The sequence below is a fragment of the Sceloporus occidentalis genome, unplaced genomic scaffold (assembly GCF_023333645.1).
Source record: "Sceloporus occidentalis isolate IW3139 unplaced genomic scaffold, rSceOcc1.0.p SCAF_1, whole genome shotgun sequence".
Classification (NCBI taxonomy): Eukaryota; Metazoa; Chordata; class Lepidosauria; order Squamata; family Phrynosomatidae; genus Sceloporus; species Sceloporus occidentalis.
This window is the reverse complement of record NW_028316981.1, coordinates 287,974,060-287,992,542: the sequence shown is the minus strand read 5'-3', so window position 1 is coordinate 287,992,542 and position 18,483 is coordinate 287,974,060. Positions and strand designations below refer to the sequence as shown.

General features: G+C 43.5%; 1 protein-coding gene across 1 annotated transcript; it reads right to left on the bottom strand.

The window, feature by feature from the left end:
• Positions 1-6,095: 6,095 nt before the first annotated feature.
• Positions 6,096-12,894, bottom strand: LOC149324033 (cyclin-O-like). The gene is made up of 3 exons (XM_089513232.1): positions 12,533-12,894; positions 9,113-9,298; positions 6,096-6,907 (listed from the first exon to the last, which is right to left on the bottom strand). The coding sequence occupies exons 1-3, from the start codon at positions 12,848-12,850 to the stop codon at positions 6,428-6,430; spliced, it is 984 nt and encodes a 327-aa protein (XP_089369358.1). The 5' UTR covers positions 12,851-12,894; the 3' UTR covers positions 6,096-6,427.
• Positions 12,895-18,483: the final 5,589 nt, after the last annotated feature.

Below are 18,483 nucleotides of genomic sequence, written 5' to 3'. Positions count from 1 at the left end.
TTCTAGCTTTAGTGCTCAGTTTGTATCTTTAGATGCACCCCTAAATCCCTAAGTGGAATGTTCGCAAGATGGGAGCTTTAAAAACATCCTTATGCATCTCTTGTATGGGGATAGCTTACACATGAATGAACATTTCTTGATACCTGGGTGCATCTGCACTGTAGAAATAATGCAGCCTGACACCACTTGAAGTGCTGTAGCTCCATGCAATGGAATCCTGTGAGCTGTAGTTTTACAAAGTCTTGAGCCTTCTCTGCCAGAGAGTGCTGGTGCCTCATCTGTAGGATGTTGCCATGACACTTAAAAGTGGTGCCAAACTGCATTATTTCTAATAATAATAATAATAATAATAATAATTTGTTTTGTTTATATACCGCTATTCCAAAGATCATAGCGGTGAACAGCAATTAAGCTAATTAGCAAATAAGCTAATTTGCCCCCAACAGTCTGGGTACTCATTTTACTGACCTCTGAAGGATGCAAGCCTGAGTCGAGCTTGGGCCCTTTTGCTGGTCTTGAACTCGCAACCTTGTGGTTTTGAGTGAATGGCTGCAGTACAGGCATTTAACCACTGCACCACCAGGGCATCTACACATCTAATGTGTAGATGTAACTTGTAAACTACTTGGACTAGATATACAGAAAAATAATTTTTCATGCGCCCCTGTAAAAAAACTCATCACCACAAATAGAAAACCAGCATAGAAGGCAAAGGGTTGTGTTTTGCCTCAATTTGCGTTTTCAGTTTGCATAACTGTTTTATTTTGCTTGTTCATTTGTTTTAACATGAAACACTTATTTTAACATCATAAAAGACGATTTGTGGCAAGATGATCAAACCTAGGTACCAGACATTTGGCATCCTTACCAAGATGATAACAGTGTGCACCTCAGGATATTTAGTCTTATTTGTTTAAAAACTTTATGAATTTTAATATGTCAGTGCATTTGAAGGCTGCAATCCCGTCTTCAGTCACCAGGTCGCAGACTTCCCAAAGCAGTTCACAGATTTTCAGTCATTACCACTTGAAACCAAGAAAAAAGAGGAGCAAAGTTAGATGTGTTCTCCAGCCCACATGGGCATGGAGTTCAGACCCATAACTCATATCATGGCAGTGGGTATGCCTAGGAGACCTAGTGGCCATAGTTTTACTCAGGCCAGGCACAATATATCTAATTTTGACATGTGTTTGGGTTTATTATGTAATTGGTCTGTCAAATGAAGGGTTATTATAGCTCAGGGGTCGGCAACCTCCGGCCGGTGGGCCGGATGCGGCCCGCGAAGGCCTGGCTACCGCCCCCCGGCTGCTCTTGCCGCTGTTGGCGCCGCCGCCGCCGCCGCCCGTCGCGGCTTTTCGCCGCTCTGGGCGCCGCCATTTTGGGCGGCAAAATGGCGGCGAAGTCTCGCGTGTCCTTCCCTGAGGTCGCGCGAGACTTCACCGCCATTTTGGGCGAAAAAATGGCGCCGCCCATAGTGGCCTCTGGGGCTATGGGCGCCTCCATTTTTTCGCCCAAAATGGCGGCGAAGTCTCGCGTGACCTCGGGGGAGGTCGCGCGAGACTTCGTCACCATTTTGCCGCCGAAAATGGTGGCGCCCAGAGTGGCCGCTGCGGCAGCGGCGGCGGGCCTTTAGGAGGCCCGCTGCCGTCTCTGGGACCCTCCAGGAGGGCTCCCAGGGCGGCAGGGGTCCTCTGGGAGGCCCGCTGCCGTCCCTGGGGCCCTGCAGGTGGGCTCCCAGGGCGGCAGGGCGCCTCTGCGGGGCCCGCTGCCGTCTCTGGGGCCCTGCAGGAGGGCTCCCAGGGCGGCAGGGGGCCTCTGGGAGGCCCGCTGCCGTCCCTGGGGCCCTCCAGGTGGGCTCCCGGGCGGCAGGGGGGGTCTGCGGTTCCCGCTGCCGTCCCTGGGGCCCTGCAGGAGGGCTCCCAGGGCGGCAGGGGGCCTCTGGGAGGCCCGCTGCCATCCCTGGGGCCCTCCAGATGGGCTCCCAGGGCGGCAGGGGGCCTCTGCGGGGCCCGCTGCCGTACCTGGGGCCCTGCAGGAGGGCTCCCAGGGCGGCAGGGGGCCTCTGCGGGGCCTGCTACCGTCTCTGGGGCCCTGCAGGAGGGCTCCCAGGGCGGCAGGGGGCCTCTGGGAAGCCCGCTGCCATCTCTGGGGCCCTCCAGGTGGGCTCCCAGGGCGGCAGGGGGCCTCTGCAGGGCCCGCTGCCGTCTCTGGGGCCCTGCAGGAGGGCTCCCAGGGCAGCAGGGGGCCTCTGGGAGGACCGCTGCCGTCCCTGGGGCCCTCCAGATGGGCTCCCAGGCCGGCAGGGGGCCTCTGCGGGGCCCGCTACCGTCTCTGAGGCCCTGCAGGAGGGCTCCCAGGCCGGCAGGGGGCCTCTGGGAGGCCCGCTGCCGTCTCTGGGGCCCTCCAGGGGGTCCTCCAGCGCTGGCAGGCCCCCCCAGCTTTTTTGCCGGTCTCTGATGGGGCCTGGGGCCCCGTCAGGGGCCAGCAAAAATGGGGAGGCCTGGCCCCCGGAGTGTGGAAGCTCCGCCCCTGGCATGCGGCCCCGCCCCTGGAGGGTGGAAGCTCCACCCCCAGCACACAGCCCCACCCCAGAGGGTGGAAGCTCCACCCCCGGCACGTGGCCCTGCCCCGGAGGGTGGAAGCTCCACCCCTGGCACATGGCCCCGCCCCGGAGGGTGGAAGCTCCACCCCCGGCACGTGGCCCTGCCCCGGAGGGTCGAAGCTCCACCCCTGGCACATGGCCCTGCCCCGGAGGGTCGAAGCTCCACCCCTCGGCTTCGGCCCCCCAGTCGCCTGAGGGACAGCAACCCGGCCCCCGGCTCAAAAAGGTTGCCTACCCCTGTTATAGCTTAACTGAAATTATCTTCTTCAGTCATAAATAATCTGAAGGCGCATAATGCATTCCATCACATCCGCTTCCTACCACATGGTTACCAGAAACATCATCCATTTTTGTTTTTCACAATATTTTTATCTGAGGTGTTGTTTTGTAATGTTGCAAAGATGATGACAATGACAATGACGATGAGTATAACACCATCAATATACATGTTGTACAAAAATCAGACAGTCCTGCCAAAGACATTGTTGCTGTTGTTGTGTGTCTTCAAGATGTCTCCAACTTATGGTGACCATAAGGCAAACCTATCATAGGGTTTTCTTGGCAAAATTTGTTCAGAGGGAACTCTCCTTTGCCTTCCTCTGAGGCAATGTTTTTGCTGTTGTTGTTCTTGTTGTTGAAGTTGTTTCTGACTTATGGTGACCCTAAGGTGAACCTATCACAGAGTTTTCTGTGGGCAAGTGTGTAATTCTCTAAATGTCCCCCAGTGGATTTCCAAGACTGAGTGGGGAATTGAAACCTGGTCTCCAGAGTCATAGTCCAATACCCACATCACTGCACCACACTGTTTCCAAAGGCATACAATCCAATTAAAAGCATGAGTTTTTATGCTACTGTAATTAAGTGATTGGCATGAACTATCAATGTCTTAAGAGAGCCAGTGGTTTAAACATTGGACTAGGACTCTGGAGACCAGGGTTGGATTCCCACTTCTGACATGAAACTCACTGGGTGACCCTGGGCAAGTCACACTCTCTGAAAGAAAACTGTGGCAAATCTTCTTGAAACAAATCTTGCCAACACCATGATAGAGTCACCATAAGTCATAAATGACTTGAAGGCCCATAACACACACACATCTCTTTCTTAATTTCTTAAATTGTTATGAAAGTTGATATAATTTTTAAATAAATAATCAGTCATCTTTCTCTTATAGTGTTTAAATTTGGGTAATCTCTAGCAGGGGCCAGTGCCATGGTTACATACTCCTGCAGTAATACACACTTGTTGTGGATGTTGTTGTGTGCCTTCAAGTCATTTCCAATTTATGGCGATCCTAATGTGCCCCTATCATGGGATTTTCTTGGCAGGATTTGTTCAGAGGGGGTTTGCCATTGCCTTCCCCTGAGGCTGAGAGCATGTGACTTGCCCAAGGTCACCACAAATAAAATATTCCCATGGTTTAAAAATCACCACAGCTACCTGGATGTATATTCTGCCAAATGATGATAAAGGAAACCTCCCAAAAGGTATCATAAAGACGTAACGTATTCAAAGTTTTTTCAGTGTGATGCTTTAAGACACTTTAAGAGTTTGATGATGACTGGAGCTTTATAGCAGAGCACAGAATTTTGAGAACAAACCTTTACACAATTTAAAATGGGAAGCATATCCAGCAAAAAAGCATGTAAATTTTCTTTAGTGTCACCTACATTTTTACAGCAAATGAAGCCATTGGGGTGTGTCTATGCGTGTTGAAATGGGTATCACAAGGAGAGGGGGAGTGCAGTATATCAGGATCATCTCATACATCTGTTATAAAGAAAAGCTACACCAAAGAACAGGTGGCCTGTGTCCTTTTGTTAAAAGTGCCAGGCTTTCATTATACATTTTAAATAACTGTCTGGAAAAAGGGTAATGGATCCTGTCATGACTGATGTGGCTGCACTTTGGTGCAAATGAATAATAGTCAATGGACAGATCCTACTGGGGCACCATCCTAATTCTCCTACATTGGCTTTATCAGGAAGGGGCTGAGGCAAGATCCTAACAAAGAGAAATTTTTCCACCTCAGCTCTCAGATGTTGCCTTTTCACATTAGGTGGAAGCCACAGGGAGGAAGAATTTGAAGTCTGATCCTCCTTGGGGTAGGACCAAGCAGAGGGCAGCAAGCTTACTTCTGCTTAATGCTAAACTCTGGTGAAAAGAAAGGTGACACCTTTTCCATTTTTCACTTTGCAGACACACTACTTGCTTGCTGTGTAACTGCAAAATGTTTAAGTTCCAAACTGGACACTCCAAATTCATGTCCTCTTACAATAAAGGAACATGGAAAGCTTGAGGTACCCAGTACTACAGGGACGTAGAAACATTACTATAACTGGTCAGTCTATTTGTCAAGTGTTTTCTGTGCTGAGATTTATTCTCTTCAGGGCATCAGACAGTCTCACATCATATCCTACCCCATCCGTTTAGCAGAGCATGGGAAGAACTTGGAGAGAAAAGGAGAACTTGGAGAGAAAACCCTAATCCTTTCCCTGGATTAGGGTACTGCCTGCCTGTTGGGGACACACTGAGCATTTTTCAGGTCCCACTTGTTTTAGTATTTGGGGAGTCCAAAACACACTGCAGAAATAATCCAGTTTGAGACTGCTTTAACTGCCATGGTTCAGTGCTAGAGAATCCTGGGAAATGTAGTTTATTGTGGCACCAGAGCTCTCTGACAGAGCGGGCTCAATGTCTCACAAAACTAGTTCCTAGGATTTCCTAGCATTGAGCCAGGGCAGTTAAAGTGGTCTCAAACTGGGTTATTTCTGCAGTGTGTTTTGGACCTATGTTTTCCACACCTCCAATTTGTGGTACACAAAAGAGAAGATGAAGCAAGTAGTTTTATGTATAGTTTGAACATCCCATTACAGAGCCAGATCTTAGAATGGAGAGTGTTTCAACCACAGTCAAATAGGGTCTGTGTGGAAGGAATGGTGGAAGACTGGTGGGTCTACTGGGGATGCTCAACCTTCCCTTCCCCCACCACTTTTCTCCATAGAATCACAAAGTTGGAAGAGACCTCAAGGGCCTTTATTCTAGCTTGCTCCAAGGCTAGAATAAGTTTAGTTGGCAGAAAATCATCATGAAAATGCAAGGGGGAAAGAAGCAAGTGGTGAAAGAGATCAGCATGCCTTCTCCCATTTGGTATTTTTCTGCTTGAAACCACTTTTTTATGCCTTTCTGCTGCCATAATCTACAGTTAAGATCCTAAAGCTGCAGTCATAAACATACATATTAGTCAATAAGCACACTGAGCACAGTGGGACTTACCTCTGGGACAGAACAAATTATTTTCTATGTGAGGTCACATAATGAGTTAATTTTCTCAAGAGAGCAAACAGAAAATAATGTAGCATGCCTTTATAAATAATTATTGATAGACACTTTATTAGATAAATGCACTTACAATAACATAGTAGTTCCTATGGCTTAGCAATAAACTATCATCTCAATAAATAAATGTAGGCATAATATATACACTGTTTACAAGTCCAGTTATTTCAAATAATATCAGTGCAATATACAACAAGTCTACTGTGCAAAATAGAATCTGAAATGATGTTTAATAGATTAGAGAAGCTACTGCTTAATTGATTATATCTTAAATCAATATTATAGCTTCCAGAGCTATTACATATAAACACCATGTAGAACTTGTTGAAAAGACTGAGTAAAAGTACAACATGAATACTGTTACTTTAGAGGTATTACAACTATCAGTGATACTCCCATACATGCACTGGCAAAAAGGAAAAACTCTTTCCAAATGCATGTTCACACACAGTGTTTCAAGTATTTTTGGTTGGTTGGTTGGCTAACTCATTTTTCTAAATTCAAACATTGGTCTGAAATCTCAGGGGGTAGTACCAGAGGCAAAGAATCCTCATTCAAAGACACCAGTAAGTGTAGCTTGTCCAGACAATCTTGTATAACTCCCTCTGGATAGTCACTTAACTTCAAGTCCAGTGGTTTCTGGTGCTGCAACATCTGATCTGCCAGCCCCAAGCAGCAAATTGCCAACAAGGAAGGCATGTATTTGTTAAAAGCGTAGTCAGCCAGACTAAGTTCAGCCACACCTTTTGCCAGAGCTTTGGCACTGTTGGCCTCCCAGGCATCCGCCTCACATACTTCCATCCGCATATGGGTGAAGTATTCCAGGAAAAAACTAACAGTGGGGGCTGCCAGGTTAAAATGAAGCTTGTTTAGAATGATGCACTCTAGGTTGCAGAGCTGCTGGCGAGAGAAAGTGTCACAGCAAAGGGCCAGGAGCTGTTTTACTTTGGGTGGGTGCACTTCCACCTGAAAGACACACATGAACAAACACTAAGGCACAAGCCTGTAAAGTGAAAATAATCCCTAAAGCTACCTCTAAAATGTACACATGCTAGTAACAGCTGTTACATTAAAGTCAAAGGTGAAACATTTCTTATTGCCCTTGCCTTTAGTCTATAAATAATTTATCAGATGCAATTTAACCAAACCTAAGTATAGGTATACATCAGTTAACAAAGTAGACGTGTGCCTGGACATTACTTTGTATTTTAACTGTTGTTTTTATGTGTTTTCTTTCTTTGTTTTTTTTTAACATGTTGTACCCTATCTTGAGGAAAGGTGGGAAATAGATGATGATGATGATGATGATGATGATGATGATGATGATGATTTCTTTGATAGAAAATTTGGTACCAGAGGCAGAAAAAACATGAGAAGAACAGGGATAGATTCCTACATCACAAAAGAGAAGAGTAGTGCAACGTGTTTCAACCAACTTTTTTATTCAAATCTAACAATATGCACATGTGAAACAAAACCTTCCGATTAGGTTAGCCCTGAACAATAAGCAAAGAAACATATTTGGAAACTTCAGAGACTGCTTGAAAAAAACTTTCCAAAATGCACTCATGATATTTTTTTTCTTTCTTTCACTAGCCTCCACTTTTCTTATGATTTCCATTTTGTTGGTCAACCTTACAGATCTATAGATTTTTTTAACCATGCTGGTAGCATGGTGAGGTACACTTATCTGCTTTCCCCATTTCTCTTTGCTTTGCTGCTCCAATAAAGGATTCTGGAGGCAACTACTCTTTACCTTGCCCCTTGCTGGCATGGGCGGGTTCCACACCACCCAAAAGTAAGTGCTCGGCACGTACTAGGGTTGGGAAGGGGCATCCTTTCTGGACGCCCCAACCCTAGTACGTGCTGAGCATGTACAAAATGGTGGCGCCCATTCTACATGGGCACCGCCATTTTGACGCAGCGGACACTTAGCATCCGCATGTCTCAGCGCCATTATGACGCCGCAAGTGCGCCAATGGCACTTTGCGGCATCATAATGGCGCTGCAAAAAGAAGCCGCTTTTTGCAGCTTCTTTTTGCTGCGCAGAGGAGCCATGCAGTTTGTCTGCTGCGGTTCCTTTGTGTAGCAAACACCAGCGCCGGCAGACCGCCCTTTTAAGCGGTCTGTAAAGCGCCATGTACACCTAGCTATAGTAGGTTCAGCTAGAGCAAAATCCCATTATTTCCCATCTTAATCTGGGAACCTGTGCTTCTCTTTCACCATCTTCCCAATGCTGATACTACTAAAAAAATGCCCTGCTAGTCAGTGGACAAGGAGAAAAAGGAGGGCTGGGCATGCATTAAAAGACTTTGTAAAAAGAAGTTTCTTTTCAGAGGCTTTCTTAATTGTTGTATGCCTGTATTGGATGCAGTGCTAAGCATATGCACAGTTCTATTCTGTTCATATCCATTAAGGCTTCACTTTGCCTATAGGGGCCATTTCATTTTTCTGAAAGTTGCTGCCCATGATTAGAGCAGAAGTGCAGAGTGCATCAAGGAAGGATCGCTGGAGTACAGAACAGAGTGCACAGATCCTAAAATATGCTGACTTAAGAAAGTTAATGGAAGGAAAATTCTCCATTCTTTTTTCCTCAATTCAGCAGCCCATAATCTATGAAAAGCCACACAAGAACCAGGAGAATCTTCCTGAACAAGGATAAGACACTGAGGACACAAAATTTCTCTGAACTTTTCAAATTAATGGTAGCATCCAAGCCTGATTTGGTGTGATTCCATCACATTCCCAGCAACCCTCCACACCCCATCCCACTTTCTTCAAGACAGTCCCTGGCCCCAAGAGAGGCTTTTCTGAGGAAGGGAGCAGCTGCACAGCAATGTCAGAGACACCTCAATGTAAGGTTGCAGACATTGTGAACAGAGTCTCAGTATCAGGTATACAAAACAAAGTCTTAAATCATTGAGAATTTGATAAACTGACTTACTAAGTTCAATGAATTCAATGAGTCTTTGACTGTAGAGACTAGCAGCCATTCAATTTAGCCCAAAATAAAGTAGATTCATTTATATTCAGGAGCCTTTTAATCACCATGGTTCAGAATTTTCCCTTCTCTTACAGCCGAGCTTTAATAAAGTTCGCCTTTCACTTTTTTCCAGCCTCTAATACAAATCATAAACCTACCAATAGGGAGGATTTACTAAATTCTGCTACCTGTTTGCAAGAGATGAAGAGTGAGGTGACCCCTAAGAGTTGGAAGCAGTCTGCAGCCACTGGGGTGGTAGTGAGGAAGCGGTCTAAAGTGTTTACAGCCAGACATAAAGATTCAAAAGAGAAGCCAAAGTGTTTGTGCACTGGAATGAGCCAGCTGATCAGTTTGCACCGAGCCTCTGCAGTTATCTGGGAAGACAAGAAAAGATTGAGAAAGGATGTTAGTCAACAGTGAAACCACATGTGTGTTACGGGTTATAAATAATGAGAACCAAAATATTAGCATGGAGTTACTTCAAACACTTGAGACATTTACTTTACTAGACTCTTGATTATTTCACGATTAACACTGCCTTAGGAATAAGTAGGCATGGTGTACAGGTGCATCTGAAATAATGTATTAATTTTCTTCCAGCGTGTGCAATGACTTTTGCAATTTCCTAGTGGCAGGGATCCAAAAGAACTAAGCTATCCTAAGAAATATCTGGTCATGTGATGGATTTTATTTATACTTTCCCCTCTAAGAAATAAGGTTTTTACATATTTGTGGTACTACAGATGTGTAGGTGACCTTAAGTCTTGCATGTGCAAACAGGAGTTAGAAATAAGGGACTGAATATATTTTGAACCCAGATAGAAAAACTTTTTAAATATGGAAGAAGAACGAAGCACACATTGGTCTTCATAATGAGAGTATATCAGGAACTGAATGATGGAGATCTGCTGGCACTGCCCCAGTACCTCCCTCATGGAAACAGTACATCAAATCTGAGGGATGACAGAAGGTATTTTTAAAAAAGGACTAGTAATATGTTTCATATGTCTGCATATCACCTTCTTAATCATATATGTTCTCTTTCTGAAGCGCCTCTCCTACTCCAGGGTATTTGGCTTACTTACAAGGGAAGGTGGAAAGGCTAGTGTTGGTGATTTAAATACCTTGGTACCTCTGGACTCTGTTAGCTAAGAGAATTGTGGCCACTGTACAAGAACAACAAAGGAGTTAATAATCTCATTTGCAAAACAGCAGTGCTACTAACTTCACCTTCCTGAACACAGGTATTGCTACCGATTAACTAACAATTTTAAGTGTAACCAATACTTTGATGCTATCATTAAACAGTGGCAGTATTTAATGACAATGTTAGTATCTGGAAAGTTTTCACTTTATTATTACCACCCCATGGACCATTTTATATGATGGTTTATAGAAAAAGCCCATATATACCCACTGGGTGAAACTGATGCTGAAGTCTGTTTTTACACAGCAAGTACCCGATGCCTATATTATGCGACCAGACACACACACACACACTTAATTATTAGAAGTGCCATAATATTTTTCTCTTCCATTCTTGTAAGGAGAGCCTTGTACGAAAAGTGAAGAAAATGCCAATAAACTGGTATTTACAGATACCAAAAAAAAAGGGTATCTTCTCCACTTTTGTCTTTGTGGCAAAATTAGTAAAGTACCTTCAGATCCTGAGATTATGAAGCCATCCATTCCCTATTGTTCACTATTGTTCTGCTAACTTCAGTATCATTAATCTGCAGGAAGTGGTTGAAACATCTAGCAAACTAGAAACAACATGCATGCAGCTTTAGAAGTATTTGATTTTCAATCACTTCTTGATTTAAATGTTAATGGGAAAGCAGTGTGCTGGAAGTAAAATAAAATTACAGAGGGCAAAAACAACACAGCAGACAGCTGCAACCAGACAGTTATACAATTGTATGTACTGGGGAAAATGACAGGGCATGCAGTAAATTACAGTAGCTTGCAAAGAAAATGATATTGTTGGATCTGAAATTTGGGCCATATCTTCTTAGTTATAATGTCTAGATGTGAACCATAACAGTTACAGTTGGACCCCCTGCTTCTTACTCTGCAATCCCTTTCAGTCTCATCCCACCTCACCTGACAATGAGTTTTCCCCACTCAGTCTCTGCTCATCATTTCTACATCTCCCTCATGATCACCTCGGAGCTACTTTTTTGAAAGCAGACTTTATACAACGCTCCTCTACTTATGAGTTCCTTTCCTCCTGGATTTCTTTGAGAATGTATAGATTATGTATAGTATTAAAAGCCAATGTTATGCCTCTTAATCAAAAATAAAAGACCAGCATGAGAGCCAGTGTGGTGTAGTGGTTTGAGTGCGGGGTATATAACTCTGGGGACCAGGTTTTGAATCCTGGCTCAGCCATGGGAACCCTCTGAGTGACCTTGGCCAAGCCACACTCTCTCAGCCTCAGAGGATGGCCATGGCAAGTCTCTAAAGAAAACCCCATGATAAGTTCACCTTAGGGTCGCCATAACTGGGAAAGGGCTTGAAGGCACCCCACAATCACAACAAAAGTTGGATCCTAGAATCATAGAGTTGGAAGGGACCCCAAGGGCCATCCAGGCCAACCCCATTCTGCCATGCAGGAACTCACAATCAAAACATTCCCAACAGATAGCCATCCATCCTCTGCTTAAAGACCTCTTGGTCTAAAATATAATATAAAAAACTTTAATTTATATCCCGCTTTTTGTTTCCACAATCAAAGCAGTGTACAACCTTTCAAAAATACAATATATACAATTCCCCCCCTTAAAAAAGGATTAAACAATTCCATCCATTAAAATTACAGACGATAAAAATCTAAAAACAATACTACAATAATAAAATAACGGTGGGCTGCAGAGTCTTTGCTTGTGTTTGACTCTGGGGGGAGCGTTACATGTTTAATGTCTGAGGAAGTAGACTGAAGTCTAGGAAAGCTCATGCTGCCAACTTCTTTCTTTCAGTTAGTTTCAAAGGTGCTACAAGAGCTCTCTACATCCTGATTCTACAGACTTACATGGCTGTATCTTTGAGTTCTACCGTGAATACACACACACACACACAGTCATATATATATATACACACATACACACACACATATATTCTCATATACACACACACACACACATATATATATATATATATATACACACACACACACACATTTATCCATATATATATACACACACACATGTATATACATATACATATATATGTATACACACACACACACACACATATATATATATTCAACCCATGAATGGTTGAATCTGTGGAGGAGGAATCGGTGGATATGGAGGCATGGCTGTCCCCTGCATAGTGGCAGAATCCAAAGACATAGCCGTGTTAGTCTACACAATCAATAGGTAGAGAGATCTTGTAGCCCCTTTGAGACTCACTGAAAGAAAGAAAGAAATTGGCAGCATGAACCTTCCTAGACTTCGGTATACAGTATATGCATTCCGCTCCCTCGATCTGGAGACGCCCCACTCCTGTTGGAAGCCTGGTCTTTTGTGAGTATCGCCTTGGCCCTTTCCGCCGCAGCGCCACAGTGCCGGCTCAACCTCCCTCCCCCTCCTCTTTCCCTTTATTACTTGGGGCTGCTGGGCGAGCGGGTCCCGGGGCTGGAACTTGCCCTCCAGGGCCTTCCTGAAGCGGTACCAGCTCTGCCCGTAGTCGCGGAAGGCCTGCCTGTCCAGGGGGCTGAGGCCCGGAGAGGAGGCCCGGTCGGGGGGCAGCCTCTTCCTCGTCGTCGTCGCCGTCGTCTTGCTTCTCTTGACCGGGGCCCTGAGCTGCTGGAGGAGGCCGCCTCTGCCCCGTTCCTCTGGGGTCAAATCTTCGGCTGAGTCTGAGCGGCGCCTCTTGCCTTGAGGGCTCCCAGGACTGGAACCCAGAGCCTGGCTGGTGACCATCGTCCTCTGAGGCTCCCTGGCAGCCACAGGGGAGCAGATGGAGGAGGAGGAGGAGGAGGGACTGGGCTACATTATACCTGGGGAGAGGCCTCCCGCCCCTGGGCCCGCCTCGGGCATCGCCTGCCTCCCCCGCCTCCTCGCCTGGCTCCCCAGCCGCCTTTTGCTCTGCTTTCCCGGCCTTTGGCTCTGCGTCCTCTCGGCCCCCTCCTCCTCCTCCTCCTCCTCCTCAGCCAGATATGGTCGCCATATAATTCTCTACCACAAAAAATATGGAGGGCACGAACAACATTAATACCTTTTATAAACAACAACAACAACACATTACTACAAATACATGCTTCTTATGGATTCAAAGATATATAGCCGTGTTAGTCTCTGGGATCAGTCAATAATAATAATAATAATAATAGTTTATTTATATACCGCTTTTCCAAATTAGATCAAATTGTAGAGAGAGATCTTGTGGTGCCTCTGAGCTACAGATAGAAGATTATTATTATTGTTTATTTTTATAGATACAAAACATACAAATGATCAAATCAATAAAAATAAAACCTGCCAATGCCCTACAATCTACAAAGTAGATATAAAACAACAGGTAATAATATAAAATAGAATTGGTTAAAATAATAAGCAGGCAACAAGGGATAGATAGAGATATATATGTCACTGGTATGTGAGAATGTCAATTCAAATTCAAAATCCTTTGTGTGTGGAAATTTTTATAAGGCATTTATTTATAAGCCATTTGTTTATTTATTACTGATATTGATATAAATATCAAAAGATATAGCCACATTAGTCTGTAGAATCAGTACCTAGAGAGATCTTTGAGCTACAAATACATATTATATATGCACCGTTGGTATGTGAGAATGTCAATTCAAATTCAAAATCCTTTGTGTGTGGAAATGAAGTAGCTCAGTTTATAAGCCATTTATTTATTTATTGTTGATATTGATATAAATATAAATATTCAAATACATAGCCACATTAGTCTGTAGAATCAGTAGAGAGATCTTGTAGCACCTTTGAAAGTGACTGAAAGAATGAAGTTGGCAGCATGAGCGGCTTTCCTAGACTTCAGTCCGCTTCCTCAGATGCATTTGGATATAATAATAATAATAATAATAATAATAATGATGTAGAGAGTTTATTCAGAAGGGGTTTGCCATGGCCATCCTCTGAGGCTGAGAGAGTGTGACTAGCCCAAGGTCACCCCTGTGGGTTTACATGGCAGAGCCAGGATTCAAACCCTGGTCTCCACAGTCTTAGTCCCAACGCTCAAATAGTGCCTCAAAAACACACCCTTCAGGTCCTGTGGAAGCCAGGGTGACCAGAGGTCCTGCTTTCCCACATTTCAACCTGTGTGTTTGAACCTTCCGTCCTCCATTTTAAGCATGACTAAGAAGCATGCTTTATATTTACATTAGTGTACTTAGATTTTCTTTGGTGATGTCCTCCATTTTTCTTGAATGGCCTACATTTTGCGGTGCCTTGTCCTGCTTTGCAGTTAGGACATCCAGAGACAATAGTTTTCTTCTACTCTCCTGGAAGCTAATCCACAAGGATGCCGCTAGAAGTCATGCGACGTAGTGGCAATTCCACTTCTTTATTTTATTTTATTTATTTGATCATACCTGGCCCTTCCATTAAAAAGCTCAAGATGTCTTGCACAATATAAGTCTGTCTTTTCATCCATTGACTTAAGCCGTCCAAGGATAGACCAAAAAGTCATTCTAGAGATTAATAAAATAATTTTTTTAAGTTAATAATTTTAACATATGTAACTTATTAAAGAGCGTGAGTGTAGCATAGTGATTTCAGCACAGGATTAGAAGTCTGGAAATCATGATTCAATTCCTCATTCCCCACTGGGTAACCTTGGGCAAGTCACACCCTCTCAGCCGCAGAAAACCCTTGATACATTTGCCTTAGGCTTGCTATAAGTCAGAAACGACTTGAAGGCACACAACAAGAAGAATATATTCAAAGAGCAGGTGGTAGATGCCATTTTAGAAAGATAAGAATGCCAGCTCTAAGATAACGTATGAAACAAAGTATGTTTTTAGTTGGACCTTCTTATTGTGTTCATATTGCACTTAGGGCAGAAAAATGAAATGTGTAGATATAGGATGGAGGACACCTGGCTTAACAAGACTACGTGTGAAAAGGATCTAGGAGTTCTAGTTGACCACAAGTTGAACATGAGTCAACAGTGTGATGCAGCAGCTAAAAAAGCCAATGCTATTCTAGGCTGCATCACTAGATGTATAACGTCTAGACTGAGAGAAGTCATAGTGCCACTCTGTTCTGCTCTGGTCAGGCCCCTCCTGGAATATTGTGTCCATTTCTGGGTACCACAATTTAAAAAGGATGTGGACAAGCTGGACCATGTAAAAAGGAGGGTGACCAAAATGGTGAAGGGTCTGGAAACCATACCTTATGAAGAGAAACTTAGGTTGCTGGGTATGTTTAACCTGGAGAAGAGAAGGCTAAGAGGTGATATGATAGCCCTATTTAAATTTTTGAAGGGATGTCATATTGAGGCTGGAGCAAGCTTGTTTTCTGCTGCTCCAGAGAACAGGTCCTGGAGCAATGGATGAAAGCTACAGGAAAAGAGATTGCAGCTCAACATTAGGAGGAACTTCCTGACAGTAAGCACTGTCCAACAGTGGAACACTCTCCCTCAGAGAGTGGTGGAGTCTCTTTTTTGGGGGGTCTTTAAACAGAGGCTGGACGGCTATCTGTTGGGAAAGCTTTGAGAGTTCCTGCATTGCAAGGAGTAGGACTGGATGGCCCTTGTGGTCTCTTCCAACTCTATGATTCTGTGATTTAACTGGTTGATCTAAATATATTTGATAGCCTTCTTACAGAGTGCCTGAGCATAAAAGTTCCGCACAGAATGACATGGAAGTTCAACAATGGATGCATAGTGAAAGCATATAGGCAGCACATGCTTCCTAGTAAACATTGGACTCATATACAACATTTCTCAAATTTTGGCACACTGGTTTGTCCTTTTAATATTTCCAAGTGAATGAGATAATGATCTATTTCTTTTAGTGAAGTGACAATGCCATAAAGAGGAGTGCTGCCTGTTAAAACAAGTCAGAGGAAAGACAGGATGTAAGAGGGTCTCCATAGATTTATTAGTCTAATATGCATACTGTATAAGTATTAGCATCTCAAAGTATAAAAATAAAAACAAATTAAAGTGTTGTGGAGGAATTCTGTGAGGGGGAAAAAAACCACATAGTTTTTTTTGCACATAATTTTTTTCTCAGAAAAGTTTTTTATTGCAAAAAATAATAATAATAAACCAGCATGTTTTTCTTTGCAGAATAATTCCTCCACAACACTTCTGGATATTTGAATACCAGGTGAAAATTGTGTAACATTCTTGCTGGCCTATGATTCTTCCTATTTGCAACTGTTGAGAAACCAATTTTTCAGTTTAGGAATGAAAAGTTATATTATCTCCATTGCTATTCCACTTCCCTTGCTATTCCAGTTGTTGCAAATAAAGTGTGTTCTTACTTTTGTTGGCGTCTTCTGGGTTGCGTTTCTTGGTCACAGCTTTGGAGGAATGACACAGAAGAGAGTTGTTCTTTTTAAAAACAAGCAAGCAAAAACGCACCTTGTTGCACACATATCTGTGGAAAACCATGGCTGAGAACATACCTGTAGGGGAGGTCTGCTGATCCTTTATCTACTCCCATCCTTAGATTTCACCTGTCTTTGTTCCAGATATTTTCTCTATCTTGCTCCAGACATTTTCTCTCTTTGCTCCCTCTGAAATTTGCAATTCATAGAAGTAAGAGCCAGTGTGATATAGGGCTCATTCACTCTTACATTTAAACTGGTTTGGGATTTGCCTTCATTCTGTGTTGGTAAATCGATTCCAAAAGGTCCATCGTTCTCACTATGAAGAAGGATCTTTTCATTATCTCCTTGTAATAGCTTCTTTTTTGGCATGACTGTCGTCCCCACTAGTTTGCTCCGTTTCAAAATGCATGTCAGTTATCTGTGCTTCTTCAGTGACATAAGCGGCAGCCCGGACAGTCTAGCTTGGGATATACATACATACATATTAAATTGATAGATTTGATTCAATGGTTTTGCAACTACTTGCTCACTGATTGCATGTAGTTGCAAAATCAATGAGTTGAATCTTTTATCTATTTTATTTTTAAAAAAAGTGCCCATAGGTCACACCAGAAGCACAAAAACAGCACTGAGACAGAGGGGAACTGATGGATCTACCAAAAACTGAGAAGGGATGGTAAACATCCCTGTGCCATTAGTCCCTCCCCTCCAGAATGAGGCAATTCAGAGCCATCATTCCCACTTGTTGAACATGCTCCAGAGTCGATTCTTTTAAAAAGAACCACTAGGAAACTAGTATATGGAAAAACCGTTGTTTCTTGTTTGTTTTTTTGCATTTGCCTAATTTTATCATGAAAGAAATTGATCAAAGTGGGATCTGAACTGGTTTCAAATAGGAATGACGGTCATATAAACCAATCAGCAATTCGCTTTAAATCAGCAGTTCTCAACCTGTGGGTCACAACCCCTTTGGGGGCCGAACAACCCTTTCACAGGGGTCTCCTAAGACCAGGGTGGACACCATAATCTATAATACTCTAGTGCAGAGGTTCTCAACCTGTGGGTCACAGCATTAGGAAGGCTGAGAACCACTGCTTTAAATTATAGTGGGAATGAGTCCATAGTGGTTTGAGCATTGGACTAGGACTCTGTAGACCAGAGCTTGAATCTCTGTTGAGCCATGGAAACCTGTTGGATGACCTTGTAAAAGCTTCAGAGAAAGCAAAAAGAAACATCTTCTAAATAAATCTTGCCATGAAAAACCCATGATAGGTTGCCTTAGCATTGCCATTAAGTCAGAAATTACTTGAAGGCACACAAAAAGGAGTAATATTGTCCTGGCTGTTTCCCTGAAGGTAAAATGTGTCCAACGCATCACTTTTCCTCATAAGAGGGAGAGTATGCAAGAGAAAGTAAAGAGATCCACAGTGCATGCATGAGGGATACCATTAGGGCATAGGCTAAAATTGCCCTGCCCCTCTGGTGAACTACAGTAATAAGCATGTTTGCACTTCATTGCTATGGGATCTGATTGTGCACAAGTGGTCAGCTGTAGTTCTCCAAATACTGTTGGATTGCCTCACTATTGTCTATACTGATTAGTTGACAGAATTTACTGTCCAATATCTTGATGGCTGTAGTATGTGATGTAGTGTGGGTAGCAGGCTTTTATAAATGTATAGACTATGCCATGCATCAATATATGATAGGATTTGCATTTTACAAGGAACCCATGTGGTGAGGCTCAGGTTTGCTCACTGTGCACAAAAAGACATTTAATCCCGCAGAGGACCCTGCTTACCAGACAACCCAGTGTCAGGAACCTTTCAGTAATAAACGTTCATATTTTTGCACAGAAGTAAAGAACTTGTTTAGCTGCTGTTTTGTTAGATTAGTAGAACTTTATACAAACTGCCAATGTACCCTCAGAAATGGTACCAACAGCTCTCCTACAAAGGTGGAATGACAAAAGAGTAGTTCTAGAAGGAAAATGAATGTCAACCTCTTTGTGTTTGTATGTACAC

Excerpts from the sequence above, each read along its gene's own strand:
- LOC149324033 (XM_089513232.1), bottom strand. The coding sequence starts at position 12,850 with ATGGTCACCAGCCAGGCTCTGGGTTCCAGTCCTGGGAGCCCTCAAGGC. Across the intron at positions 9,299-12,532 it reads CGCTCGCCCAGCAGCCCCAA|ATAACTGCAGAGGCTCGGTG; the intron begins GTAATAAAGGGA and ends TTGTCTTCCCAG. Across the intron at positions 6,908-9,112 it reads TCTTCATCTCTTGCAAACAG|GTGGAAGTGCACCCACCCAA; the intron begins GTAGCAGAATTT and ends TGTGTCTTTCAG.